Genomic DNA, 27,119 nt, shown 5'->3' on the forward strand with positions numbered 1-27,119 from the left:
GGAATTAAGTTGAACTGGTTTGTTGAATTCGTTAGGATGATAGTTACGTTGTTTGCAATAGTTACAGCATGAAAGAAATTCATGAGTGAGTTCCCTCCCCCTTCCACCCGTAACAAAGGGGTATTTTAGGAATTTTGAGGACAAATTTAGCATATTGGGTATATGTTATTACTGAAATGCTAATAATAGAGGTTTATAGGTGTGATTTTTTAAACTAAAGGGGAGCTACTTGCAATAGTTAGAAATATCAAAGGAGGTTTCTAAAATTATCCCTTTTATTAAACATGTCCTGCAATTTTTTTGTCGTAACTCCTAAGGCTATCCTTGTGAATTATCTGAAGAAAGAAGATAGTCATTTAATTGAATTTTCTCCAAAATTGAAATGCTCCATCTTAATGATCCTTGAACGGGCTACCCTGAAAAAACCCCTCAATTTTCAGTATGTCTACTTTGATTTCTCCTATTCCACATTCTGTGCACTATCGAATTTTGTACATAAACCTCATTAGTCATTACTGAATATTGTCAGAAATCGTCTTCTGATTCACTCGATAACGTCCCAGTTTCCTGTGACACAAAATGTGACTGCAAGTTTTGGAGCCTGACTGGAGTCTTTGGGGATAGTGCTAATGGTGATAAAGGCGGGGATCCTGCACTTGTAATCGCAGTAGGCCATGGTTTCTTCTGAAGTTTCTTCGAAATGTCGATACAAACTTGATCAACCATGGCCAAGAAGTCCTTCACAATGCCAAACAATTGAAGTGGATCTGTCCCTTTGTCTATTGAAGCTCCAGCTTGGTAATATTCTGTGGTTCTTTTAACAAGCTGCATCACCCTTGCTTGTTCCTCTCTTACCACCTTAAGCTCGTCCTCGCATTCCTCTAGGAACCCTTTCATTTCCCTCACAAATCCACTTCTTTCGTTACTGCTTCCACAGCGTGAAACTAGCTGCCGGATGTCATGGATCCTCATCGTGAGAGCAGGACACATACCCATGAAATTCTCATAGTCTGTGGTGGCTGCTTTCTTTACATTTGAGAACTCCATACTTAAGCCTTCAACTATTGGTAATCCAAGCATTAGGTACTCTTTATCTACATCTTCTTTGGTAGTCTTGCTATCCCAACATTCATCACCTTTACAGTTATTGCTAGTATCGTTGCTGTTGCCGCTGATTTCATGATTTCGGGTATTATTGGCACAGCGTTTGCCCTCAGAACGAATCACCTGTTCGACCACAAAATGAAGCAGAGTAGTCTTTCCATCAGTACTCTTCACGTAGGAAAGTTTTTGGAGGGCGCTGAGGTTGAAACCCTGAGCGTTTCCCCTGGTAGTTCCAGCGTTCATTCGGTTGCCAGTCTTTAGAATGGCTTCCAGAAGTTTGAGGAAAATTCCTCGAGTTCTTAACTCTTTACAGCTCAATTCAAGTGTTTGCAGAGACTCCTTGAGATGAAGGATATCAGGATCGTAACTTGACCTGAAAAGCATTGCATTGAGACGGATAAAAGCCGAGGGAATAGATTTGAGGATGTGGTAGAGAAAAGACTCGGCATCTGCAAGCTTTGTGGGGTTCCCGTTGAATTGCAGGATTTTGGCTGCTTCTTCAGGAGTTGGCGAAATCTTGCTTAGCTTTTCAAGATCGTCAGCACTCAGTCCATGACCCTCCTGGAGAGCATCCAGGATTTCTTTCCGAGAGATGGCTAAAGATTTAAGTACAATCGCTGTGTTCTGCGACTTCCTAGGATCAAGGATGAAAACTTGAGCAGGTGGAGCTGGACTAGAAGCCGTGGATGAATTTGAAGAGGAAATACTCCTTTCCTCTGTGGGTTTCTGGTTTTGGGCGGCATATCCAAAGAGAGCTTCCATAAGTTTATCGTCAAACCTTTGAAATGCAAAAGAGTTAGCAAAGGTGACTTGACATATATCCATCTGAGATGAGAGAGCCAAAGAGGAGATCTATGATGGAAATACAGAAATTTTCAACTTGATGATACTAGTAGTTAAATCTCACTGTATATATTTAGTAGTACATGAATGAACTTACCGGAAAGATCCATCGGTGATCTCATGCCAAACCATGGAGTGATCAGTATTTGTCGGCAGTTTATCCCAGTACAGTGGCTTCAGTTTGGTCTGATGATAAGAAGCATCACCTTTACCGTGCTTGGGTGGAAGAGGCAGTGATCCAGCTGGTTTCATTTTGGATGGAACTGCTGGTGGTTTCGAAAATCTGTTTGGTGGTTTTGGAACTCCTTTTGCTGGAAGTGGCGGAGGAGGGGGAGGTTGAGGCGTGGACAGGGTCAAGGATGCGGTCTTTCTGACGAGCGGAGGTGGTGGTGGTGGTGGTGGAGGGCTTTGCTTCGGGGGAATGACTAGTGGTGGAGGTGGTGGTGTAAAATGTAACAGGCCTGAAGTTTGCTTTGGTGGATGATCCATCAGCGTAACTGCCTGATGATCACCGGGGATGTCAAATGCATCATGATGATAATTGTGATGATGTGATGATGCCCGTGGGAGCAAGGGAATTTCCGGGACAGGACTACCAGTACTATTGCTGCTGGGCTTGAGTTCCCTGCCATCCATTTCCTTTTCCTCTTCTTCATTTATGGGATTGAACCAAACCTTGGAAAAACAACTTGTAAACCTTCCACCTTGAGCTTTTCTCAAATAAAGAACATCCCTTCCATTCTCATCAACTATTAGTCCTCTAAGAATTCCACCATTTTGCATAAACTCTTCACGTGTCACCGCCACCGACGGCGTCATCTCTCTGTGGAAACTCGAATTGTGCTGCTTGTCCCTCTCACGCTGCCGAGCCACGGTGAATCTGTAGACGAAGTAGAATAAAATTCCTGCAACGAGTAAGGTGCTCGCAGCCGTGGCTGCAACAGCAGTAGCAACTACTCGATTTTGTGACATGGCTGATCAAGTTAAAAAAAAAAGTCACTCTAGCCAAGGAGGAGGACATGGGAAGACGCACATCATCTTGAGAATTGGAAAGGGATCGTAACAAAAACTTGTGTCTTTCCTGCTGATGAATGTTTATCCTCAAGTGCATACCTATTTCGTGTTGACAGTTTCAAAGAGGGTAGTTGATTTTTTTAAATTGGCTAGTTTAAGGTCTTCAATGTCTTTGTCCAGTGAATTAACAAAATACTAATAACTTCTTGTGCCGGGAAAGTGTCAGACGGTTGGTGTGAGTTTGTAATCTGGCTTTGTCAAGTTAGCTTATCTTGAGGGAGTATTGAACCATGCATGACAATCTTTATTCACTTTCCTTTTTCTCTATATATATTTTTTGGTAGGATGACATCTTCAATTTGGTCGCACTCAAGAGAAGAGAACTGCTATCTTGCTCGGTATAATCTATCTATTCACGAACACTGATCAATTTTGCTGAAAACATCATCTTTGTCTTCTATTCATGGGCCTGCTTTTGGTTATTTTTTTGTCCCTAAACTTTTTAATTTTGACTTTGAGGTCCTCGAAGTTTTTTTTGTGGTCCGTAAAGCCTTTTGTTGTATCACATTGGACTTCGTTTGAATTGGTCATTTTTTAAAAAATAACCTCAATTCTCTCTCACTTTCCGTTGTTTCCGATGAGATAATTGAATTATTAAAATATCATTACTTTCATTATCTAATAAAATTAATTATAATAATAATATTATTATGTATTTTGCAGCCAGTGTCGGCACCAAAGTCTGCTGAGTAGATTTCAAAGGATTTTGCTGGCTTAGTGGTAGCATCTTTACATCTTTAGAGGCAAGTAATTAACTCACTTACACGAATAAATATCGTTGCATATTAAAGTAATAGATAATTTTTAGTTTTGTGGATAATCAAAATTATGTTACTTACTTGAATTTTTAAATATGATTATTATGTTAGCTTTGTGGACAAATAAATTTTAAACATGATTATTGCATAAGTTTTGTGGATAAATGATTATGTTACTTAATTAAACTTTTAGTTTTGTGGATAAATTAATAAATAATTTCTGTTTTGTGAATAACCATGATTATGTTATTGTAAGAGTAATAACATCCTGTAGTATGATTATTTATAAATTGTGATTTGGTGACAGTGATCCAATTAAATTAGTTGTATAACGGCAATTTTGTACATTGCTATAGAGGAAACGCAATAGTTTTAGGAGTGAAGTATTAATATATTTAAATTAAATGTATTAACAAATTGTTGAAGAATGAAAATAATTTAACATTATCCTGTGCACAATTAGTTATTTCGTGCAATTACAAATGCTAAAAGATGTACCGAAAAATATTTGCTAGGTTAGAAGGAAAATGATTATATTGGTGGCTCAATTTTATTGGGAAGGTAAAAATGGACGATTGCCATCTAGTTTATTAATAATATTGGTTTCTGTTTTATTTTTTTAAAAAATAACTTTACAGGCCAATGATCCCTTCAGTTGGAGCCCAAAGCTCCCCTTGAACTCCAAATTCAAGATGTCAGCCCAATCTTCCCTGAATCAGCTTTGAGCACTCTGTAAGTCCGCACGAGTACTAAGCGATTTGAATCCGTCCACCGAGGGACACAACACCGCCGCGGAGCATCGCCGGAAAATGGAGGAAGAAAAAGCTGCAGCTTTATATGATGAGTTAACCCGCAAGGGAGAAGGAGCCGCTAGGTTCAAACAAGGCCTTGGTTTCTCTTCCACATCACACAGGGAGGCCGTTCCTCCCCGAGGCTCAGGTCTTCCCTCCTTTTCATCATCATCATCTTTTCTTAGCACATTCGTTAAAGCCTCGAGCCCTTCGAAAACCGGTGAGCTCGACAAGCAGGCTCAACTTGAATCCATCCAGAACAAGCTCAAAAAAACGCCCCACCAACCCCAAAACCTAACAGCTTCGACCAGGGAGGTTTCAAGAGACAGAGATAGAGACAGTAGCCACTCAAGTGATCGCAGCCGGAGCGGGGAAAGGGAAAGGCACTCAAGGCGCCGGAGCCGAAGCCCGAGTAGAAATCGCGAAAGGCATTCGAAGCGCCGGAGCAGGAGTGGCAGCCGAGATGATTATCGAATGCGAAGGCGTGGGTATAGAAGTAGAAGTAGGGAGAGGGAGAGGGAGAGGGGGCGTAGGAGGAGTTCAAGGAGTGAGTCGCCGACGCAGAGAAAATCTTCGCAGAATAGTACTGCTAGAAAGGTGGAGAAAGAGAGAAACAATGATGGCAGGGTTGAGTATGCGGAAACCATTGAAGGTTATGACAAAATGGTATGTATTTGTTAGGATTTCGAAAGATTACTTTCCCAAACTTGTCTGCAAGTGTCTACTCTTCGTACCTGTTTTAATTTCGTTGACAATTCATCAGTGTTATAGAATGCAAAAACTAAGCATGTCCTAAAGCTTGGTTTGTTAATCTGTTTCGTGATTTTCTTGTTCTTTGGGCTGAAATTTTGCTGTTTTACCTCAAGATATGCCATTCTGTTTTTCTCCTTGGGAGATGGGGTGGGGGAAGGAAGATCGTTTTGGTGCCTATTGCTTGAGGAATTCCCAGTGAATATAAAATGACTTGTTTTAATGGTCCCTGATAGAGGTTGAAGTAACCATTTAGATGGCATGTGTATGTGATTTGCCCATTGAATTTGGGGCTTTGCCAATGTACATGGTATAGTGCATCTGCAATTCACCAGGAACTTGTTTTGGATATCTACATGTCTTTCAGTTGATTCCTGGGGTTGTAGCTACGGTCGATTATTCAACTTTAAACATCGAAGAGCTTAAATCTTCTCCCTGAAAATCAACTAAAAAGAGCCATCTTTTCAGTTGCTGCTGGAGAAAAGTAGATGCTGTCTAAAGTGAAGATACTATCTATCCCATAAGAATATATTTTACACAGTATTTTAGTGTCTATATTTTGTTTTTTTTGTTGTAATAAACGATAGCTTTGCTTCAAAAGAGTCTTTGTTGTAATAAATGATAGTTTGATCCATTCTTTGATAATTACCAGCCATAAGCACTAAATAAGCACTTCCTTAACTTTGTTGTATTGGCCATTGTGATGTTGCCTTTTCATGTTAATCTGATTAATGTTACCCTAGTTTGATGAGAGTTTTTTTATTTCCTTTAACAGACGCCAGCAGAAAAAATCAAAGCCAGGATGAAATTTCAACTTTCTGAAGCAGGTAAAGGCAGCACACGCTGTAAAATGATGTGACTTTACTTTTTACAAAATTATGGTATATATGTTGTATGTTTCTGCCAAAAGAGGCTTTTGTTCTGGCTTGGGCAAGTTTTCCTTATACCTCTGATGCGTAATATATGTTTTTCATGTAGATGGTTGTTGAAAAATAGTCTGACATGATTTATTTTTTTGACAAAGTCACGTGCATTAAGGCTTGTGATGTTACAATTGCCAGAGATACTTTGATTAAGTGAGAGGAAACGTTGAAACTTCTTGCACTGCAAAAATAATGAAGGTAATGGACATATAAAATTGTGTCGCAGGATATTTGAACGGTAGAAAATAGACTGTATGTTTTGGGCATAAAAAGTCAATTAATGAGTTATTTGGATTGCGAATGCTATTTTATGGCTTCTTTGTTCTTGGCGATCTTATGATTGTCCAGGTGCAGAGGTAAACAAATTTCTTCCTGCGTTTGAAAGAAGATTTTTGCCAGATCATAGTTGGGTAATGGGTATAATTGGGTCAACCCCTTTATTCCTATTTAATAAATGGGTATGGGTATACCCAATTACCCATTTATAAGTCACTTAAATTCTGGTTTTTTTTTTCTAATTTTTTTGCATGTTATTGGACAAGAAATAACGATATTTTATTGTTATTAAATTGGTAAGAAATTCAAATTTGTTTGCTTAACACTCGCTACAAGTTGAGTTTAAATGTATAATTATTTTTAAATGGGTGAGTTGAATCAACTTACTACCCACCAATTAAATGGGTATAATTGGGCACCCATTTAGACCCATCAAAAATTAATGGACAGGTTTGGGTGGGTTATTGGCGGGCAGGTTTGGGCGAGTCAATATAATTGGGTTGTGATTGACACCACTACTTTATAGGATTTTTGAATTAATAATTTCCCACCTCTTTCCTTTGTTTTTGCTCAAGCTTTTCCTTCAGTTCTTTGGTGAGACTATGCATGAGTCCGTTGCCCAGTCGGTACCACGATTTTAAGTGGATTGGCGGCTGCTGGAACATTGACTGACGCTATGGCCAGAAGTGGCTTGTTTCTCTCTCTTTGGAGATGTTTTCTCACTATTTCTCTCAAATTTCTTTCTTCCCATGGATAATGTAGTAAAGAGTCTTGTATAAAGCAAATCATGTTTCATAGTTAAGGAGGACGCCAATTGATGACAGTGAACCTTCCACTTTGCATAAGCTTGGTGTCAAAGCCTCTAAAAGGGAGACCAGAAATTGAGATGCCCATCTTGAGGTGCGTTCATGTGTACAATTACTATATGAGGCCGATGGCATATGAGATGATGTTAAGTTCTTGGCATTGACTGTTCTTCACCAAGTGATAATGGTGGATTGCAGGTGGCATAGACCTGGCTGTTAGAGTAAAAATTGTTTGGTTATTGATTGACATTTCATCTTGATAGTGCATACTATTCAAAGTTATATATTTATGAACTGGAAAGCTAGTTTTTATGAACATTCCTGCACTTATGTCTCTTCCAATCAAGATGTTAATGTGGTATTCTTCTTGCAGCTGAAAAGGATGAAGTAAAGGGTACTGGCTCAGGATGGGAGCGGTTTGACTTTGACAGAGATGCTCCTTTGGATGATGAGGAGATTGAAGGTTAAACTTCTTGCAGCATTGTTTTATAGTGATTGTGCTTTGTCAAACTTACTACGATATGAAAATTGATGAATTTTGAGATTTTAAGTTGTGCATTGTTTCTTTTTATGTTCTATTTTGTGAAGGGAAACAGCATCTATATGGAGGCCTCTTCTAAAACATTGTTGACTTGAGAGTGGCCCTTGTGAGATTGCATTTGGTTCCCTGTCTTTTATTTTCCTCTCATTTTTGACTGCCTTATAATCATATTTTCAACCATCATTCATTCTATAGTGGTCACCCTTTGCTTTGCTTGTCCTAGCTATAATCCCCAAGTAGTGTAGCCTAGTGGCTGGAATAGAGGACTGCAATGGCACAGCAAAAGCAGAGTTGCAAAACCTTGAAAAGTTGATGGTTATAGAAAAGGCCAAATCTTAAATGAGTGAAAGGTCAAATCAGATTTTGCTACAACTTGTTTAGTGACTCGAACAACAATTTAGAGTATATGATGCGATCCTCTTGATCTTTCCTACCTAGTTAATTTAGTTTTCTTTTGTGTGGCAATGGGAATGAGGATTGCTGGTTTTCTTTAGTTCCTAAAGTTAAGATTATGGACACGTGAAAATTTTCATGGCATTCGTATAGTTTTTCTTTTAGATAGATCAACGATATGTTAAAGAACCTTAATTATTATATTTTGCACCTGGAAGCTCACTCTGCGTTAATTTTTGGCTTATAGCTGTACAGTATACCTGAATGATGCTCATCTGTACAATATGTATTTTGGCTTATAGCTGTACAATAGTTTGTGTGTTATTCCAACTGTGGTACATGATCTACATTCTGCTCATCTAATTAGTTCTAGCTTGTATTTGATCTATGCAGTGAGGTGGTTTATCTCTATGTATGTGAATCATACACAGATCGGTTTTATGTACATATTTTACTCAAAGTTTTCTCCATGCAGCTGTGGAGGATGATGCAGCCCTAGTGAAGCACATTGGTCAAAGCTTTCGGTTTGCAACAGTAGAGGTATGTTCACCTTGCTTTATTTGCATGTTTTGTGCCCATAAAATGGTTCTGTTAGGTCAATAGGGTTTATTGTATTAATGAAAATTCAGCCCTTTTATTTAAAATTGGAAGTATTACTGATGGTGAATATCTTGAAGGCAAGGAGGGACAAAGAAACAAGAGCTGCTCATGATGAGGCCATATTTGGAGTTTCTTCACGTCCAGCTGATCCTGAAACAGCTGAACAAGAAGAAGCTGGGATTGTCAAGAAAGAGACACATGAAAGTACCCAAATTACTAACCTCTTAAGTGACCAGGTGAGAGACATTTAAATGTAAATCTTATTGCATTGCACGTATGACTTTCATATGTTTGTGCAAAATATGTTTTCTTAGGTACTTGCAATGCAGCAAGGTTCTTGGCGTCATTGTGTACGTAAAAAATAATCTGGATAAGAAGATGATGACATCTCCATCCGGCAAAGAGAAGTAAATTGGTTGCCCTCAGATAGTTTATTGACCATGTCTGGGTGTAATTTGCTCATTCTGTAGTAATTTGTTCTCTGGATGGTGTCGTGTATCTTGAGGAGGAGAAATGCTTGTTTCCAACCACGTTTGCCAAAGCCAAGGATCCCTTGTTGTCTCAGCTGAATTGCAGGGATTATATTTCCGAAATTGGTCGGAGTGTAAATTAAGCCTAAAAGGGATTTATTTGTAGTTTGAAAGACTGAGAAAAAAGATTACTTTCAAAAGTTTCACAAGTGGCATATTTGTTCCTTTAATTTTTTTTCCCAGATTTGTGATTACATGTTGTTGGATTGTTCAAATCTGGAGAAGAAAATACAAAAGAAAGGTGAGGTCAACGAAAAGGAGAAAGAAAAATAAAAAGAAAGTAATTTAAAGGAAGAATAAAATATAAAGAGAGAGAGAGAGAGAGAGAGAAAATATAAGGAAGAAGAAGAAAATAAAATAAGTTAAAAAAGGAAAAGGAAAAAATAGCTCATCATGGATAATATTTCATAAGTCTTTAAGTTAGAAATTGGTCTAGTGGCAAGAAATAGGCTTTTGTGCTTATCATCACACAATTAATCTCTCAAATCCCTCTAACAAAATTCAATTTTGTGCTTAAACTATGCACAAGTTTGACTTCTTTATCTATGATTTTTTATTTACTTTGCAATTTATTAATTTTCTAAAGTAAGATTCTTGTTTTCTTAGTGTTAATCTTGTCATATTGATATAATTATGGCTTTTTTTTCTTTGCTTTTATTTTATTTTGCTTTTATTTTAGTTTGCTGTATTATGACCTTATTAGCAAAATGACTATAAGTATGATCATAATATATAATTTACTTATTTATTTATTGATAGCATCATGTGTTGATAACGGTAGTTCAATGATTGAATTAGTGACCCATGACTCAGTAACTATTTTGATTTTATCTAGGTTTTAAAACCTTAATATCCAATCAACTTTTCATCTTCCCCAACCTAAGGATAATCTATTAGGGCTATCAACGAGTTGGATTCGAGTCGGAATTGAAAATTTCGAACTTGAACCCGTTTTAATGTACTAGACCCGGTCCCGACCCATATACCTGACGGATCTTGTGTTTAAGATTCTGGAACCAAGTCCGACAGGTCCTGGGTCGAGTTTGGGTCTATTTGAAAAGAAAAGACCCAACATATATCATTCATTTTCTTTTATCCATGTTAACAAAAAAAGGTCCAACATGATCCTAGGATATTTAACAAAAAGTACTTATATGCAACTTGTAATGAATACATTTTTGGTCAAACAAGTTTGCCTCTTCCAAATCCTAATTTCTTAGATGCTTTATCTGAAATACGAATAATTTGGTTAAATTGGTAAAAGAATACTTTTGTTAATATAGTAAAAGAATATATTTAGAAATATTTATATTTTATAATTATTAATGTATTATTCGGGTCCGAGTCGGAATCCTATATTCTGTATCCGACCTGCTTTTTTATTAGAGTAGATGGGTATGGATCCAAATTTGGATACCATAATTATTTCTCAATCCATACCTGGAAAAAATTAACGGATTTGGGCCCGATTCGGATTCAAATTTGACCCGTTGACATCCCTATTATCTATACATAAATAACACTAAACGAATCAATTTCAAGAAGATAGGATAAAGGGATAATTTCGAAAAGCTTCTTTGAGGTTTTGATAATTTTACTAAGCTCTCTTGAGATTTTAAAAATTACACTTACTTCTTTTGTTCATTTTAAATGACAATATTAGTCTTAGCATTTTAATAAAACTCTGTTGTTGAATATGCATATATGAAATTTATAATTTTTCTTTTTCTTTTTATTCCTTTTTTGATATTTTTTGTTAGTAAAATTATGGAACTATAAACACTGACCCTAAATGTTAAACTAATGGCTTTTTTTTAGAACTTTTAATGTAATTCAATTTTTATTTGTCAATCCTTTTTTTTTGTTTCAAAAGAAACACTAACTCAAAAAAAAAAAAAGCCTAAAACTACTATCAAACTATGATAATTTCATTAATCCAAAAATCCACAAAGCTTCTTCTCTAATTTAGAAAAGAAATGTATCCCTGATAAAGCACCATTAGACAATTGCTTATCAAACAATAAATTTGATATTGAAACTTCGACAATATTTTCTTATATTTGTGCTAAGTATGTTATTATTGCTATAGAAAGTAAATGAACTTTATAAGGTGAGGCTAATTTCGGGATATTCGATTAAATTTTTGACCTAGTCTAAGGTTTGGTAATCAAAAATCTCAAATTAGGGGAGGTAAATATAATTTTTTGAAACCTCAAAGAGCTCAGTGAAATTGTTAGATATCTTAGGGGAGGTTTATGAAATTATCCTGGGATAAAAGCAGAGCACTTGGGGAAAAGGCAGGTCAAACCTCAGCTTCATCTCTCTCCTCTTGTTCTCAGATTGGTTGAAATCTTTATCGTGGTCTTCAGCTCAATAATGGCTTCTTCCTCCGTGAATCGCTGGCTAAGGCCTGAGGTCTCTCGAACTTAATTTTTATTTATTTTTTGTTCCTCAGCTCCACTATGTTTCCAAAGTAGCAGAGTAATAAATGTCTATTATTATGTTAATATCTTGATTATTCTCCTATTTATGGACTGTAGTTTGCTTTTGGTGTGCATAACATAGGTATATCCATTATTTGCGGCAGTTGGAGTTGCCATAGGGATCTGCGGGTTTCAGTTGGTCCGGAATATTTGCATCAACCCTGAAGTGAGGTACTGTACATATAGTTCTACTGTCCTTTTTAAAAAAAAAAAAAAAAAAATTTATCTTTAATTTTTTCGTTTGTCTAAGCATAACAGTAGTGTTGATGTCTAAAGCAGGTGCATGACTGAGCTCACACACACACACAGACACAGAGAGAGAGATATGTTTTGTAAAATTGAGGTGTAAATTAGAAATTTTCATTTCAACAAAGGGTAAATGCTCTCCTTGCAGAGAATACAGACTGTGTTGATGTCTAAAGCAGGTTCATGACTTAGCTTCTGATGAACAAAACGTAAAGTGGTGTCTTGCTTACCATTTTTTTTGACACTATTTAGAGCTAAATCCATTCTGTTTCTCTTTGGTTCAGAGTATCTCTGTACTTTGTTACATTTTAAGTTACTTTACTTAAATGGCCTAAATAAACTTAAAACTATGATGAACGAGGTCAATAGTGATAGACAACTCCAAACCACAAAGCAGGTTAGTTCTCTACTCAAGTCTACTAGACAATTCATAGTTAACAACATTCATAAAATCATCGATAGTTATTATGAATTTACCTTATCATTAGTGGTACAGAAATTTTAGACTATATGATATAAGAGTGGAAGAACGTAGCGAATTGAATAAACAAAGTAGAGAAATTTTTCAGGGAGATACGGGTTATGCTAGACAAGGACTGGGAAAACAAGCTGATACACGTTTAGGGACCTCCAAATACTCTTTGGAACCTTTTAGGCCAAGATGTACAAGGAGTCTCACTCAGTAACCAGATTAGTCTTGATTTATGTAACGGGGCTTTGGCCCTCCAATGTACCGCAAAAAAAAAAGAGAGCAAGTAGAGAAAGTTTCAAGTGAATGCATAGACGGGTAATTTTGTCTATTAAAATATCTTATAGGTTTTTTGTGTCAATTTAGCAAAAAGGAATGATGGAGTGCCTGAAACTCATTCTGGAGTACCACTCTCGTTTGTGTGTCAAAAAAAGAGGGGGAAGATATTGGAATCTAATGTTGTTACTCTTTACCTATTTATCATCTCTCGAGCTCCCTTGATATCACGAAATCACCACTGCACTATAGGAAGAGACTTTTCTTCGTCGAATGAATGATCGCAAGGTATGTCAACCCAACACATTAGATTCCAATATCTAATTTGTACATTAAAATTAAGCGTACAAATTTAGCCTGCTAGGATTTCGGCTCCGTTCGGAATAACTGTTTTTGGGGGGTGTTTTTGAAATATTTTACTGTATCGGTATATATGAAATATGAAAATCTTTTACTGTAGATGTTTTTTGTGATGTTTTTGGAGGAATTTTTGAAATATATTTTGGGATACCTTTGAAGATTAAAATATTTTTAGACTACTTTTTATAAATTAATACTACCACCCACAATCGTCACTGCCACCACCCCCACGGACCGCCGCTTCCACCCTCTCTCTCCTCTTTTCTCCTTTCCCTCACTCTTCCTCCACCTTCTCCTCCCGCGTCCCCATCCCTTTTCCTCCTCCCCTCCCCATCCCCCCCCCATCCCCCCCCCCCATCCCCCGACTCTCCCCTCCCTCTCTCGATCTAGCCACGATCAGATTGCGGGAGGAAAGGGAAGGGAGGGTTGGGAGGTGGGAAGGAAGAGGAAGGGAGGAGACAGGGGGAAGGGAAGGAGGAAGTGAGGGGGTGATGGTGATAGGTGGAAAATATTATAAAATTTAATTTTTTAAAATTCTGTTGTATATATTTGCGAGTTGTTTTTGATATATTGTATAGATGAGATGTTTTTTGAACTGTTTTTGTTTGTGTGTTATTGTAACATTGTATTTGAAAAATAGGTCAATTTGAAACGGAGCCATTGGTATTATGGCTTGAGTAATTGCGGCGAACCGTGCTTTGTAGAACGTGGAGAAAATTTTCCTTATATGAATAGCTTTTATAGTTTTTGAGTTTTTTTTAATTCAAAAATTAGAAAATATTGAAGTTGTTATCAAGAAATTACATTTGTACGCTTTTAGTTCAAAATTTGATAACGAGGATATATTTTTGTTGGAAATTAGAGAAATTAATTACTACTAAGTTTGATTTAAGGATAGATAATGTAAAAGTAACGTGATTGGACGGGTATTGTTAGAGTCTAAATTTGGAGTTCTCTTAGTATTTTATTGTTAAGTGAAGTTTACTTCTAAAGCTTTTTAATAATAATAATGGTGGAAGTGGAACTGAATTATATTTTGGGCAACACGGTTCATGCTCTTAATTGAAAAGAAACTAGCGTGCACTACAACCTTAAAAAGGAGGAAAAGTTTGCAGTTTTACGCCCATGTGAGCGCTTACCTGATGGGCGTTTGCATGTGATAGTAAAATATGTCTCGTCTGGAGTCTAGACTACGAGCGTGAAGACCCAAAAAAAAAAAAAAAAAAGAGACTACATCGTACTTGTATATGAATATGACATCGGTAAAGAAAAATATTCTTGTTCAGGGTAGCCAAGCAAGATAGGGCAGCTGGAGTGCTGGAGAACTTCGCCGAGGGAGAAAAATATGCCGAGCACGCTCTGAGAAAATACGTCCGCAATAGGAAACCAGAAATCATGCCAGCCATCAACAGCTTTTTCACCGAACCTGAAAAGAACTAGTTGCCTCTAGTATGAAACTTAAAAACAGTTATGGGATGTAACATTTATTTTCATCTAACGTGTTGTTATTGCCTCCGACATGAGACTTGAAACAGCTGTGGAAAGCAATCTGTTTGAGAGTGTATTAATAGCATGCTGCTTTGTGTATGGTGGAGTATTTTGTAACGACGTGACCACTGTTTGGATTTGCCTTTTTATTCAAAACTAGGAGGAGATCATCGCGTGTAATTATGCCCAAATTTGTATTGGTTATTGAGAATTAGTTTGATGTTAAGAGTAAGAAGAAGCACATAATTAGCAAGCAAGGGATTCAGTGAATTATGTCTTGAATTATAACGATAGATGAAGTTAAATTCGAAATAATCTGTTCAAAAATTGCTTATGAATGTTAAATAGTCTTGAATCATGTAATGAAAGTAAAAATGATAAAGAGGAAAATATAGCAGTACATATGCTTTAGATAATGGGGTAAAATATTACTCCTTCTGTTCCACTTTGATAGTCTTGATTTTTTTTTTTCACACAGTTTAAGAAAAAATAGTTAACTTTGTTGGAACAATCAATTTAGGTAGCTATTTTCCTAAAATACCCTCACATTAATTAGAGTACAACTTTATGGGAACTTGAATTGATAGTAAAAAAAGAATCAACTCTCATTAAATGGGTAGGTTTATAGTAACAACAACTTATATTGAATGAGGGTATTTTAGAAAAATTAAAATACAACTACATTTTTCAATTGGAAAGTGGATTACAATTTGGGACAGACGAAAAAAGAAAATAGGATTATCAAAATGGGACGGAGGAAGTACAATGATCCTCCAAGGATTAAAAGCTACAAATGGAAAGGCAGCAGAAATGGCCTGTCAATTGTTGATATTCAGTTCTTTTTTGTCCAGAGCCTGATCCATGAAATACAAATGACAATGTGATAGGTTGCATGTCTAACAAGCTTGAATGTAGGCAATGAAGGTCTAACGTAACACATGAGCAATTTTCCATAGAGTGCAACCATGATAAGGCTTTTCAGATCAAGGCCTGTTGGAAATTTGCAAAAAGAATGGGATGGTTGTCTTATTGGACACAATGGACAAACTAAATTCCCTGTCTATTATCTTTTTCTTGACAAGCATATACACCAGCAGGTTTTCATGGAGAAACTCCTGTACCAGAGAGAGAAAGCATTAAAGAAGAAAAATTGTCCATCTACAACAACATAAACCATAAGAGATGCATTGAAAAGAACTTAAAGCCAAAGAAATCAGCTTAGTCAACATCTTATGCCTGATTACACCTTTGAAAGCAAGCCTAATGAATGCATAATTCAAATGACAATGTGATAGGTTATCCAATAAATTAGGCCTTGAATACTTTACTAAATTTCCAGCAGGCCTTCATCATGAATTCAGGATAAGTTCAAAGGTAATTCCAATTTGTAAGCCACGTTCCCTACGCGTTGGATAACCTTATAAGGTCCTACAAATCTCGGTTGCAACTTCTTTTCTTTTCCCGCCATTAGGCTTGCTTTCAAAGGTGTAATCTTAAGAAATACCTTATCTCCAACCTCAAACTCCAAAATACTTTAGTAACATCTAATTTGATAATACTTTAGTTTGTCTCATCACTAAAATACTTTAGTAACATCAAATTTGATGGCATAATTCAAGTTTCTGGCAAAAATTTATAAAGTCCTCCCTTCCTCCCTCTCTCTTCTTTCCCGACACTCTTCAGTAAAAATATACCCAATAAACAAAGAACCTTTCACCCAATCTAAACTCATACAAGTAGACCTGCTAAGACACTAGAAACTTAAGAAACTAATTAACAAATAAAACTAAAAATTTACTCTACCTAGAATAAGAATTTGACTCTGGCGTACAACTATTTACAAAATTCAACTTAAGTAGCTTTACCTGTCTGCATGGAATAGCCAGTCGAAAACAAAAATTTTCAAGTCCAATCCAGAGCTTATCTACAGCAAGATAAGTTATACAGCACAGAAGAAAAGAACAGTTCTTTCCAACATATGTATATGTAGAAGATATTTTATTGGACTATATGATAACATAACAAATATCTATTTTTTATTATGTATTTATAATGTTACGGGTTGATGGTGAGTCAATTGTGGTTAACCCAACAGTTGAACCAATAATTGTTGACCCAATAAATTTTTTAGTTCAATGAAGAAGCTGGGTTGCAAAATCTTGCTATTTTATTTGTCTTTTTCACTTCATCAACCCTGTAAACCCATTTTCTTTTTATCTTATTTCCTTAATAATAGATTTATTACATAATATAGTATTAGAGACATACTTCCTTTTCTGTGAAAATTTTCTATAGCGACATAATCTCAAGATAGAAGAAGGGGCTGGAAAGTCCTGTAACTTGATCCTAGGGGTGTGTAATGAATTTGAAATCGGTAAATTGAAAGTTTGAAATTGAATTTTTTTGAAATTTTGACATGGATTTTCCCGACTGATTTCGAATTCGAAATGGCCAATTTCGATTTCGAATTCGATTCCGGAATTCAAAAACCTGTTCCTTTTTTTTTTCTTGTTCAAAAACCTGTTCGAATTTAATGACTTCTCACAAGTCTGCCATGGAACACTTCATACGAGAATACAAAACATCACAATACTTATACAACTATTCTAGTCCAAATTTCAAATACAAAACAATTCCAGTAAATAATATAAAACAACAAAGTGGGCAATTTTATCAGTCTAGGCTGCTTGCTGGGGGAGTAGTAGATCTATCATCTACTCCCTCCGTCCCACTTTGATAGTCCTGTATTCCTTTTTCATCTGTCCCAAATTGTAGTCCACTTTCCAATTGAAGAATGTAGTTGTATTTTAATTTTCCTAAAATACCCTTATTCAATGTAAGTAGTTATTACTATAAACCTACCCCATTTAATGAGAGTTGATTTTTTTTTTACTATCAATTCAAGTTCCTATAAAGTTGTACCATATTTAATGTGAGAGTATTTTAGGAAAATAACAATCTAAATTTACTTTTCCAACAAAGTTAACTACTTTTTCTTAAACTGTGTGAAAAAAGAAACAGGACTATCAAAGTGGGACGGAGGGAGTATCATCTATCATCTATTTTGGTGAAGTGAATGAACTTGCACGATAGGTCCCTCCACAAACCGACCAACCATTATTCTCCTTTCACAAGCAATAGTCACGTCGTCTCTCTCCGTTTTACCATATGCAGTATTGCAAAATCTCTTTCTTACTATTAAAATCTGCTTTGGGCAAAGCAAAGCCGTCACATCGTGAATTCCATTAATTGGAGTGATCTTATGATTCTTATCAACAGTCAACACCCTTTTGAACTTTATTGGGGCTTTCATTTTCTACTACTTCCAAAGAAGAACAAAAGGAAGCAACAACAGTTGTAGCCATGGCCAATAAAGCAATGCAGCAGCAGCAGACCCCAGACCAGACATAGTATAAACAGTAAAGTGCATGTTATTTAGGGCAGCAAAAGAGGGCCCTATATGAGCAAACTCCCCCAACTCTCCTACTCAGAAGGATGAAGGATCTTGATGGCTAGCTGATGATGGCTTGAAGATGAAGACTGTCGGGCTTGAAGATGGCTTGAAGATGAAGGTGAAACCGAGAGTGAGAGAGACTGAAGATGAAAGCTGAGGAAGTAGGAAAGCTGAAGGCAGAATAGTTGAGCTCCTTCCTGAGTCTCGACTCTCGACTGAAGACTCAAGACTGGCAGACTGGCGGTGGAGGCGGAGCAGCGGAGGAAGGAAGGTGAGAGTTGAGAGACGAATTGAGGAAGAGGTGGGAGAGCTTAACAGATTAGGTTTTGCAATTTGAACTTTTGTTTTTTTGTCTTTTTGGAGGTTGTTTTGTAATTTTTGTTAATTGTTAGATGTATCAGTATTATTGTTATTAATTTATTATGTTATATAATATAAATTATATATTACATATATAATATAAATATTATAAAACGAAATCGAAATTATATTTCCGATTTCGATTTCCTATTTCGAATTCCAATTCGAAATCGGTAATTTCGATTTCAAAAATTATATTTTTGAATTCGACCTGATTTTGATCAATTCGAAATTGGAATTACTGAATTCCATTCCAATTTACTGAATTATCGAATTCGAAATTCCTAATTCAATTCGAAATCGGTCGGTAAATCGAAATTTTTCGACTTGGTACACCCTTACTTGATCCTGCTATAATGGTCCGAGAGGATGGAGAGTGAAGACATTGTTTTTAAATTTCAATACTTATATTTTAATTTTTGGATTAGTACGGGTAAAAATTGTGCAAAGCTATAAATTTTGCCCCTCAAAATTCCTAACACATGATTTCTTTTCTAACCAATATATGGCTGCAAGTTTGTTTCGGGACTTAGAAAGGAGCATTTTTTTTGAATATATGAGTAATCAAAATGCTTCATGTATATGTGAACTATTAAATTCTAAGAACGATAAATGTGAAGCATGATTAATGTCATTTCTCCTAAAAAAATTAAAGTTTCTTTTATGTGTGTCCCTCTGTTTTCTTTTATTTCTTATTTTCTTTCTTACTTCAATTAAAATGTCAATCTCATTTCACTTCTATGCTACCCAATTTGAGAAGGTTTATAGATGAACAACCGACCAATCTTTTCAAGGGAACTTTCTGGTTAGAGTTTAACCTTAACTGTGGTCCCTTAAATAATACAAATATCTAAAATGTTGAGGTGCGGGAATAAAGCTTTGCATGAAAATTCTTTCTAATTGGTAATTTGCACATATGAGGTTGATTAATAAATGACGCATTTATTGTATCCGTAGTATCGAAAAGTGACATCAAATGTAAATGCTTTGCCATTGTATATTAGGTGACAGGGAGGGAGTACCAATTTAATTAGGCCATGTTCAGTAAAAAAAGGTTCCGTTGACTCTTTGAACTTTAGTCCAATGGTCAGGAAGAACATCTTAGAGTATGGAAAGAGGCTCTCTCGAGCACTGAATTGGAGTTTCAAATTTCGCCTAGTGCATTACAAGAAAGCATTGTATTTCTTTTGTTCAAAAAATCTAGGGAAGTGTACTTGTTTGATTTCATAGTTCACCCTCCCACTACCATACAAGTCTAGTTGGGCTTTCTATCATTCATAGCGTAAAAGTAGAATCCAGCCGGTCAAGTTCTGTAGCGCCATACATAGTAGTCCTGGCACCTAAGTTGGGATCGTTAGTAGACCCACACCTTAATCCCCCAACTAAGTCCCAAACCTTGGTGGCTTGGCTAAAGTATGGAGGTTGTGCCACAAGTTACTAGAATTGTGGAGCACATGCTAGAAGCTTGTGGAACCTTTTAGGGTTTTCAAGAATCTTGTAGATAAGTTTAGAACTTTGTAGATAAGTAGGGACTTGTATAAAAAGTTCTAGGGTCCAAGTGTACATACCACTTGTGTCCAAGTTAAGGTTAGAGAATACTTAGGTGTCCAAGTTGTAGAATTCTCTAGAGTTGTGCGTAAGCTTCTTAACTTGTCTATAAATAGGCCAAATCCTTTCCATTTGTAAGAACCTTTGGCAACCTTGTAAATGAGGCTTTGTGTAATATAAGCTTTTTCTTGCCATCCATATCTTTGTCTACTACTTTGGCACTTTTGTATTATAACGGCGCACTGTGTGTTAAGGCTGAACTAGCCAAGCATTCATAGCATAAGTCTTGAACGTATGCTAGTGCCGCACGGGGTGTTGGCTTGTAGGAAAACAAGTAGTCCGTGACACTATGACTTAGGATCATTCACAAAATTCTTAGAGTGTGGATGTGTCAACTTTTGAAGTAGACGCCAATTAGACGTCTTTCAAAAGAATTTTTTTGTGTGTTTTTCTTTTGAGAATTAATTAAGTCATACGAAGAAATATACCATAAATATTTAAATCTCTTGCTTACCCTATCTTGTCTAAATCTCGAAGCTCTTTAGTTTAGGTTTTATATTAATCCTTTTTTTTCTTTTCTTTTTTTGTGTGTAGTAGGTTTTGTTTCAATATTATGTGATAGAAGCAATACAGCATTCATATATTTTTCCTCTTTTTTCCTTCTTTTCCTTTAATTCCAAAACAATCTGGATCCTAGGAGCTGAAAGCTAATTTTTCTAGTTGCTTGGCTAGCCATTGGCATCACATCTATAAATCTAATAGTTCGTTATTGCGTCTGTTCTTACTTTGAACTCGCTCATAAATCTATTGAATTGGAAAATAATAGTAATCATAATTATTCAATAAGAATGAGAACATTAAGGTTGATAGTTACATTATTTAGCAAAGGGTTACAGTTAGTTGATCTTTATCATTCCAGCAAAAAATCTCATTGCATTGATTGTTTGGTCACTGATAGTTTACTGGAGCTATTAAATACTAATATGTCGTATCGTGGCCAGGGTTTCGATATCTCATGTTAAGTAAATTAGTAATGTAGGTCCGGTAGCTTAAAAAATCTCTTCAGTTTGGTAAATAAAATTGAATAAACTTACAACAGAAGATGCCGATGGAGCCTTTATAGTTGGTCAGAATCTCTATCGAGATCGACTAATTAAAGGCAGTCTTGAGTTTTATTCATAGTTCCTATTCCATTCCAAGCAATGTTTGTGATGAGTAATGATCATCTTCAACATCTAATTCATTCCTTTAAGATGATCATCTTCAACATCTAACTCATTAGGTTGGCTAAACAGGCCCTGGCGGAGGTAAATTTTCTTGCAGTTTTTGTGACTCTCTCTCTCTGTTATACAGTGATTACTGATGAGTTTCTAAAGTTCAAAATTTACTCTTGTAGAAGCTACCATGCTATGAATTTGTGGCAATTGAGTGGGTAACTAGACATCCTTGTACTGGTTGGGTATATAATATAACTTTCGTGCTCGTGGTGCTGATGCTCTCGAGGGCAAAATTTTTCAAGCTCACATTTATGCTAGAATTGTGGATGTGCGGGTTAAATTCTGCCGTCCCAAAGTGGTTAAAACTTAGTTGAACTTGGCCTGGATCAGTCATGGAAGGTGGACCTGCTATTTCTACTTATAACTTAACAATACAAATCCCGTGTGTATTTCCTTTTTATGTAATATTTATGGTACAATTATGTTGTAACTTTTGAGTGTGATGGGAGAAGTGTTTAAAACTGTTTGCTTAACTATGTTAGTGTTTGATGACGTTGACAGTTAAACAAGTTCTCTAGCTGACTGTATTTTTGAGCTTTTTGATCTTGTAGTCAGGTGCTGGGAATGTAAATGAAGGTTCAGACATTGTTGGATCGCTTTTCCATGAGAGACTGTTTTTCCAGAAAAATAATATGAAAACCTTGTGTAGATGAATATGGAAAGTATTTGAATGCCAATGAGTTATGTGAAAGTCTTGATGGAAGTTCCCAAAAAATCCAGAGCTGCAGTGAAAACAACTAATCTTTGATTGAATAAGTGATATATGCATTGATCTTACTCCGTTTGGTAATTTATGCATTTCTAAGTCTTGTGAAACACCACTAGGTTTGGCTCTGTGATATTTCTTAGGTTTTAGACATGTTATTTAGGTTTGTTTGCATCTGCTTTTAAGGTTTGATTTATAGCATCTTATGTTGTCTTTACAATTATTCTTCTTAGTCTCAAATAATCATATATTCTCTGGAGTTATAAAGTAGCTTTTTTCAACTTGATCAACAATCACTTTGTCAGCGGACCCTTGTTTAGTGGTTAGAAGAGGGGTGAATTTCCAGAAAACACTCATTTCTGAAGAAGCATCATATTTGGTACTATTGTTTGTGGATTTGGCAATGTTGGGGTCATGATGCGGATCTCATATGATCTGATGTTGCTTAACGAGCACATGGGTCATGCTACTTAAAATTCTGAATCTCGTGATCAGTAAAAGATGTGATAGTTGACATTTTGTAGCATTTAGCTGCTTATTAGGTTGATCAAATTCAGAGTTTGTGTTCAAAATGCTAGCTTGATGACAATTTGCTGCGTTTAGTTGCTTATGTTGTTTGGTTTGTGGATTGGAAGTAAAAGTCTTTAAGTGCAAAAATAGCTATCACTACATGAACATTGATGAAATACACTATATCCCGCACTGATCTGGTTGTTCTGGGAAACATTTTAGGATACATCCAAGTGGATGATTCCAATATGGGTTGCAGAAATAGAACTTGCTTTGAAGGAGGGCCCTCTGGGGGGTATTTGGGAGCTGCAGTGGATAATCATTTGCAAATCGTTAAAACCATGGTGATTTTGCAGTCTTTCATCAAAGAGTTTGAGCTGCGGTAATTATCCGAAGGTGTAAAGATGGTAGTATGGCTATTTTGCCCCATCTAATGACTTTCAAATTGTTGGAGAGCCCAAGTTAAAAAAATGGCTATTTTATCCTCCACAACTGTTAGCTAAACAGCTGTGGAGGATATTAACTAGGCCAAATTTGATGGTTAGTAGAATATTGAGAGGAAAATACTCTAAAGGGGAATCAATATGGAAAATGAAAACAAAAGCAAGTGATTGCTGGAAAGAGGGACAAGAAAAAGAGTTGGAGATGGACGTACCATAGATATTTGGAGGGATAGATGGCTTATTGATAGAGGGAAGGTGTGACGACTCCACTTCTCCTCAGGGCGAACCCTAGGATTTAGGCGGACCGCCTGCCTAACTCTCGCCAGGACTCGATACAAATCAAAATTATAACTTAGAACTAAACAATCAATAAGAAAACAAATATAAAGAAAAGTCGTTTCATTCCATAATCATTCAATTTTTACATCACAATGGTTCCAAAAGGTACATCAAGTTTTTCAAAAAAAAAAAAATACAACCACCAAAAGTTGACTAAATCATTTACATTCATAATTGGACCAAAAGACAATCAAGCCAGCTTCTCCAAAAATTTTTTCACTTCAAGTTTCTGTTAAGGAAAACAAACTTAAGGGGGTGAGTTAACGCTCAGTGAGACCAAGAAAAGCAGGCAAACAAATAAGTACAATTAGCATTAAAACTTATACAAGAAGGGCAACCATAATATTTATATAACTCACAAAGAAAAATAAAATACAATCAATAAGGATACAGGAGCCCTCAGGAGCTAAATTCTCATTGCTTTGCCACGGTTTGATCCAACACTTCCAAGTGGTGACATTCATCAATTGAGTAAATATCCAAGTTTGTAGAACACCACTTACTTCCTCCATCCACCATTTCACCCCTCTCGGATCCAGAATCAAACACGTATGAAAGGGCAATACTATTCGAGTATGCCAAGCAAGACCTCAAAAAATCAAGCTTTATAATTTTTCATGGTTCACTAAGTTTCTCGGTCAAGCCTATGCCGGCTCCAGTTACAAGGTTAGCCAATGAAATTTGGACGTCCTCACAAGTACAAGTATAAGGCGATGAGATTTCTCTCAAATCAATATCAAGTCACACACAAGCACGAATATGATTATCGAGTATGAGCAAGTCAATTATTAAATCAAGCAAGAGAGAACGAGTGCGATAAAGTACACACTCGTCTCGACAAGTCCAATTCATATATTCAACAAGAAGTAGTTCAAGTATTATGCAACAAGTCAGGCACTTGACACTCACCAATTTCAAAAGCAAGTGAGCAAGAAATTCCTTTAAAGTTTCACGTCGGAATTCCTTTCGAAACCCTCTTGAGAACCTGGAGAAATATTAACCAACTATCACTCACAGATACCCTAGGTCATTGAGCATACAAAGAAGAAAGTCCGTTTGCTTAGAACTAGGACAACACATCAAAAGAGGTTTATTCCATTGAAAATCGAGATTCACAAATGAAGGTTTAAAGTTACAAAAGAACTTGTATCATCCATGAAATCAAGTTTGAAATGAACTATCAATTTCAAAAGGAAGTTGGAAGTTCATAAATGTTCATTTTGTTGGAAATCAGAAATTTTTAGTTTTACGCGACAACACTTGAAAATTCATATCTTGAGTTCGGTAAGTCCAAAAATTGAAAACTTTATACCATTGAAACTAAATTCAAAGTAATAAAATTTTCCAGAAAACACTTTTCCTAGATTCTAATAAAAAATCATTCAAATCTCGGCTCAAACTCACTGCTTTATTAAAACAGGGCAGAAACAGTCTTGATTTTAAGTCGAGTTTGAAAATGTGGCAAAATTCACAGGAATTGAATTAGCCTCTGAAATTTATAAGATAGAAATAAATTCAAGTCAAGTTTCAAACGCAACAAGTGAAACACAATTTGGATTTTCCAACACCAAGATATAACAATTTTAAGAAAACTGGTTTTTGCAACCTGTTCCGCGGATTTCCAGTCATATAGTTTCGACACAGTTTCGAAATCCAGCTATAACTAACTCTATACAAGTCCAAATTGGGAATAGTTTATGGCGTTGAAAACTAGATTCAAAATTCTATAAATTATTAGAAGAAATCATGTTCAAACTCTTTTCACAAAAGGGATGAAATTGAGCTACAAGATGCAGATGTATAATTTTCTCCGGTAAACAGGTGAAGTATATCAGTTCACTTTTCCGGTTCGCTACGGCTCATTCAAAACGAAATAGCAGGAAAATTTTATACGTTGGAATGCTCTTGGTGTCTAGTTTCAAATTTCGTAAACAGCACTTGATTTTGACCTTTGTACAAAGATTTATACATAGACAAAGAACCCCTGGTCGGCTGACCTGGGTAACTTTTCCAGTTTTCTTTCTTTCTTCAAAACTCAAGTTTTATCCAATCAATTGAAATGATTTTTGAAAGACAATCTCTACACACACCATACAACATATAACAAACATTTTAGCAACCATTTGAGCAACAAAATTCGAAATCAAAGCAAGGAAACAAGATAGCAAATTTCGATGAGCATATAACTCTCATCTTCTAACTTTCTTTTCCAATTTTCCAACTAAAACTAAGCCATATCTTCTCAGAATAAGCATCAAACAAGCAATTAAACATACACAATCTTCAAAACCTCTACCTACAAAGCCACCTCAAGTCCATTACCTAATGTCAAGGTTCTTGTGAACCCATTAACAACCTTAAACCCAACCCAACAACTAAACTAACTGGACTAACTTACTACAAAGATTTGAAAGGAAAAGTTGAGGGTTTTTGGATGATTACCTTGCTGCCAAGATGAAGACTAAACACTAGGGTTTGAGTTCTTAAATCACCAAAGTTTCTTCCTTGTTCAAGTCACTTTCCAAGCTTGTATGAAGAACCAAAACAAGAAGCAAATTTGGAGTGTCTTTGTGGAGCAAGAATGGAAGACAAGGAGTTGAAATTTTTTATGGGAAATGGGGAAGGGAGGTTCGGCCAAGGGGAAAAGGAAGAGGAAGGAATTTGTGTTGGTAGTTGGTGAAGTGATGGTGTGACAAGATGAATGACATAAAGGTGTTCTTGGCCCTAAAAGTCAACAACCGATTAGTGAGCAATTAGTGCTCGTAATTGAGCTTAACTTAACTCACTCACATCCAATCTCTCAATTAACTTTTCTTAGTCTACTATTAATCATCCTTAATTCTCTAAGATTAATGTACTCTCGAATCGAATTTGCCTCGAAAAATGTGCATTCATTATTTCTTGCTAAATGAGCCGCAGAAAAACTAAAACTAAAGTCACGTCAATTTTCATCATCATTCTCATCTAATATCTTTCACTTAAAATAACTACATAATCAAGTAAGTACAAAGGAATGAATCACATTTAAAGAATTACTTTTCTTCAAAAATAATTTTCTTATCAAGTAAGCATAAAGTATATTTTCAAAATATATTAAGTAAGCATGAAGATAATTTTTTTACTAAACTTTCTCCTATTTAAAAAAATGTATTAATGAGTTATCAAGAATTACATCAAAGCATTATCAAAACAAGTGTTGATCAATGATTAAACACACCTCATGCAACTTCCATGTTTATAATTTAATTAGTTATGAAAAAGATACAACTTAATTAATTTAGTAACTTAATACTTTCACACCTAAGTTTAAGGTTTTAGAAATCAGATTTCAAAGTTTAATTTTGTAAAATGGACCCTTAATTGGTTGAAAGGAATATGATTTCTCTTGTTAATTTTATTAGTAGCCTAGAAAACAGCACTATAGTATCTTGAAAATATAATATACTCTTTTTGTGCACATAAGCAATAAATTAAAACTTAAAGGCAAGGTAAATCTACTTTCCTTCAATCAATATGATCTTATCTCCAAGACCTAACTTAGTTACCAGGGATATTAGATAGTAAGTGTAAGATCTCTAGTTGGACTTAAGGATGGCAATAGGGTAGAGGTGGGGGCAAGGGAACACTTTTCCGCTTGTTACTCAAAAGCTCCTCCCATCTTCTGTCCCATTTCTCACTACTCTTACCATCGCCCTACCCCACCCATAACTATTTTTATTTTTATATTTGACTTTATATATATATAACGTCAATAATGAGTTTATCAATCTT

The 27,119-nt window shown here is 35.8% G+C and overlaps 3 protein-coding genes across 4 annotated transcripts; 2 read left to right on the top strand and 1 right to left on the bottom strand.

Moving 5' to 3' along the window:
* Positions 1-525: 525 nt before the first annotated feature.
* Positions 526-3,294, bottom strand: LOC113769453 (formin-like protein 8). The gene is made up of 2 exons (XM_027313898.1): positions 2,045-3,294; positions 526-1,882 (listed from the first exon to the last, which is right to left on the bottom strand). The coding sequence occupies exons 1-2, from the start codon at positions 2,917-2,919 to the stop codon at positions 526-528; spliced, it is 2,232 nt and encodes a 743-aa protein (XP_027169699.1). The 5' UTR covers positions 2,920-3,294.
* A 1,148-nt stretch (positions 3,295-4,442) lies between these two features.
* On the top strand, positions 4,443-9,559 carry LOC113768309 (serine/Arginine-related protein 53). Its single transcript, XM_027312604.1, has 6 exons — positions 4,443-5,236; positions 6,096-6,147; positions 7,699-7,788; positions 8,735-8,799; positions 8,937-9,095; positions 9,174-9,559. The coding sequence occupies exons 1-6, from the start codon at positions 4,589-4,591 to the stop codon at positions 9,222-9,224; spliced, it is 1,065 nt and encodes a 354-aa protein (XP_027168405.1). The 5' UTR covers positions 4,443-4,588; the 3' UTR covers positions 9,225-9,559.
* A 2,116-nt stretch (positions 9,560-11,675) lies between these two features.
* On the top strand, positions 11,676-14,902 carry LOC113767839. Of its 2 annotated transcripts, none has more exons than XM_027312041.1 (3): positions 11,676-11,804; positions 11,955-12,043; positions 14,492-14,902. In XM_027312041.1, the coding sequence occupies exons 1-3, from the start codon at positions 11,766-11,768 to the stop codon at positions 14,661-14,663; spliced, it is 300 nt and encodes a 99-aa protein (XP_027167842.1). In that variant the 5' UTR covers positions 11,676-11,765; the 3' UTR covers positions 14,664-14,902. The 2 variants fall into 2 exon arrangements, with proteins under 2 accessions (XP_027167842.1, XP_027167843.1); XM_027312042.1 differs by having other exon boundaries at positions 11,682-11,804; positions 14,510-14,902.
* Positions 14,903-27,119: the final 12,217 nt, after the last annotated feature.

Source organism: Coffea eugenioides, chromosome 4, assembly GCF_003713205.1.
Source record: "Coffea eugenioides isolate CCC68of chromosome 4, Ceug_1.0, whole genome shotgun sequence".
Lineage (NCBI taxonomy): Eukaryota > Viridiplantae > Streptophyta > Magnoliopsida > Gentianales > Rubiaceae > Coffea > Coffea eugenioides.

Coding starts and splice junctions, on each gene's coding strand:
- LOC113769453 (XM_027313898.1), bottom strand. CDS start 2,919: ATGTCACAAAATCGAGTAGTTGCTACTGCTGTTGCAGCCACGGCTGCG. Junction 1,883..2,044: donor ATCACCGATGGATCTTTCCG/GTAAGTTCATTC, acceptor TGCATTTCAAAG/GTTTGACGATAAACTTATGG.
- LOC113768309 (XM_027312604.1), top strand. CDS start 4,589: ATGGAGGAAGAAAAAGCTGCAGCTTTATATGATGAGTTAACCCGCAAG. Junction 7,789..8,734: donor GGATGATGAGGAGATTGAAG/GTTAAACTTCTT, acceptor TTCTCCATGCAG/CTGTGGAGGATGATGCAGCC. Junction 9,096..9,173: donor CTAACCTCTTAAGTGACCAG/GTGAGAGACATT, acceptor ATGTTTTCTTAG/GTACTTGCAATGCAGCAAGG.
- LOC113767839 (XM_027312041.1), top strand. CDS start 11,766: ATGGCTTCTTCCTCCGTGAATCGCTGGCTAAGGCCTGAG. Junction 11,805..11,954: donor ATCGCTGGCTAAGGCCTGAG/GTCTCTCGAACT, acceptor TGCATAACATAG/GTATATCCATTATTTGCGGC. Junction 12,044..14,491: donor TGCATCAACCCTGAAGTGAG/GTACTGTACATA, acceptor ACATCGGTAAAG/AAAAATATTCTTGTTCAGGG.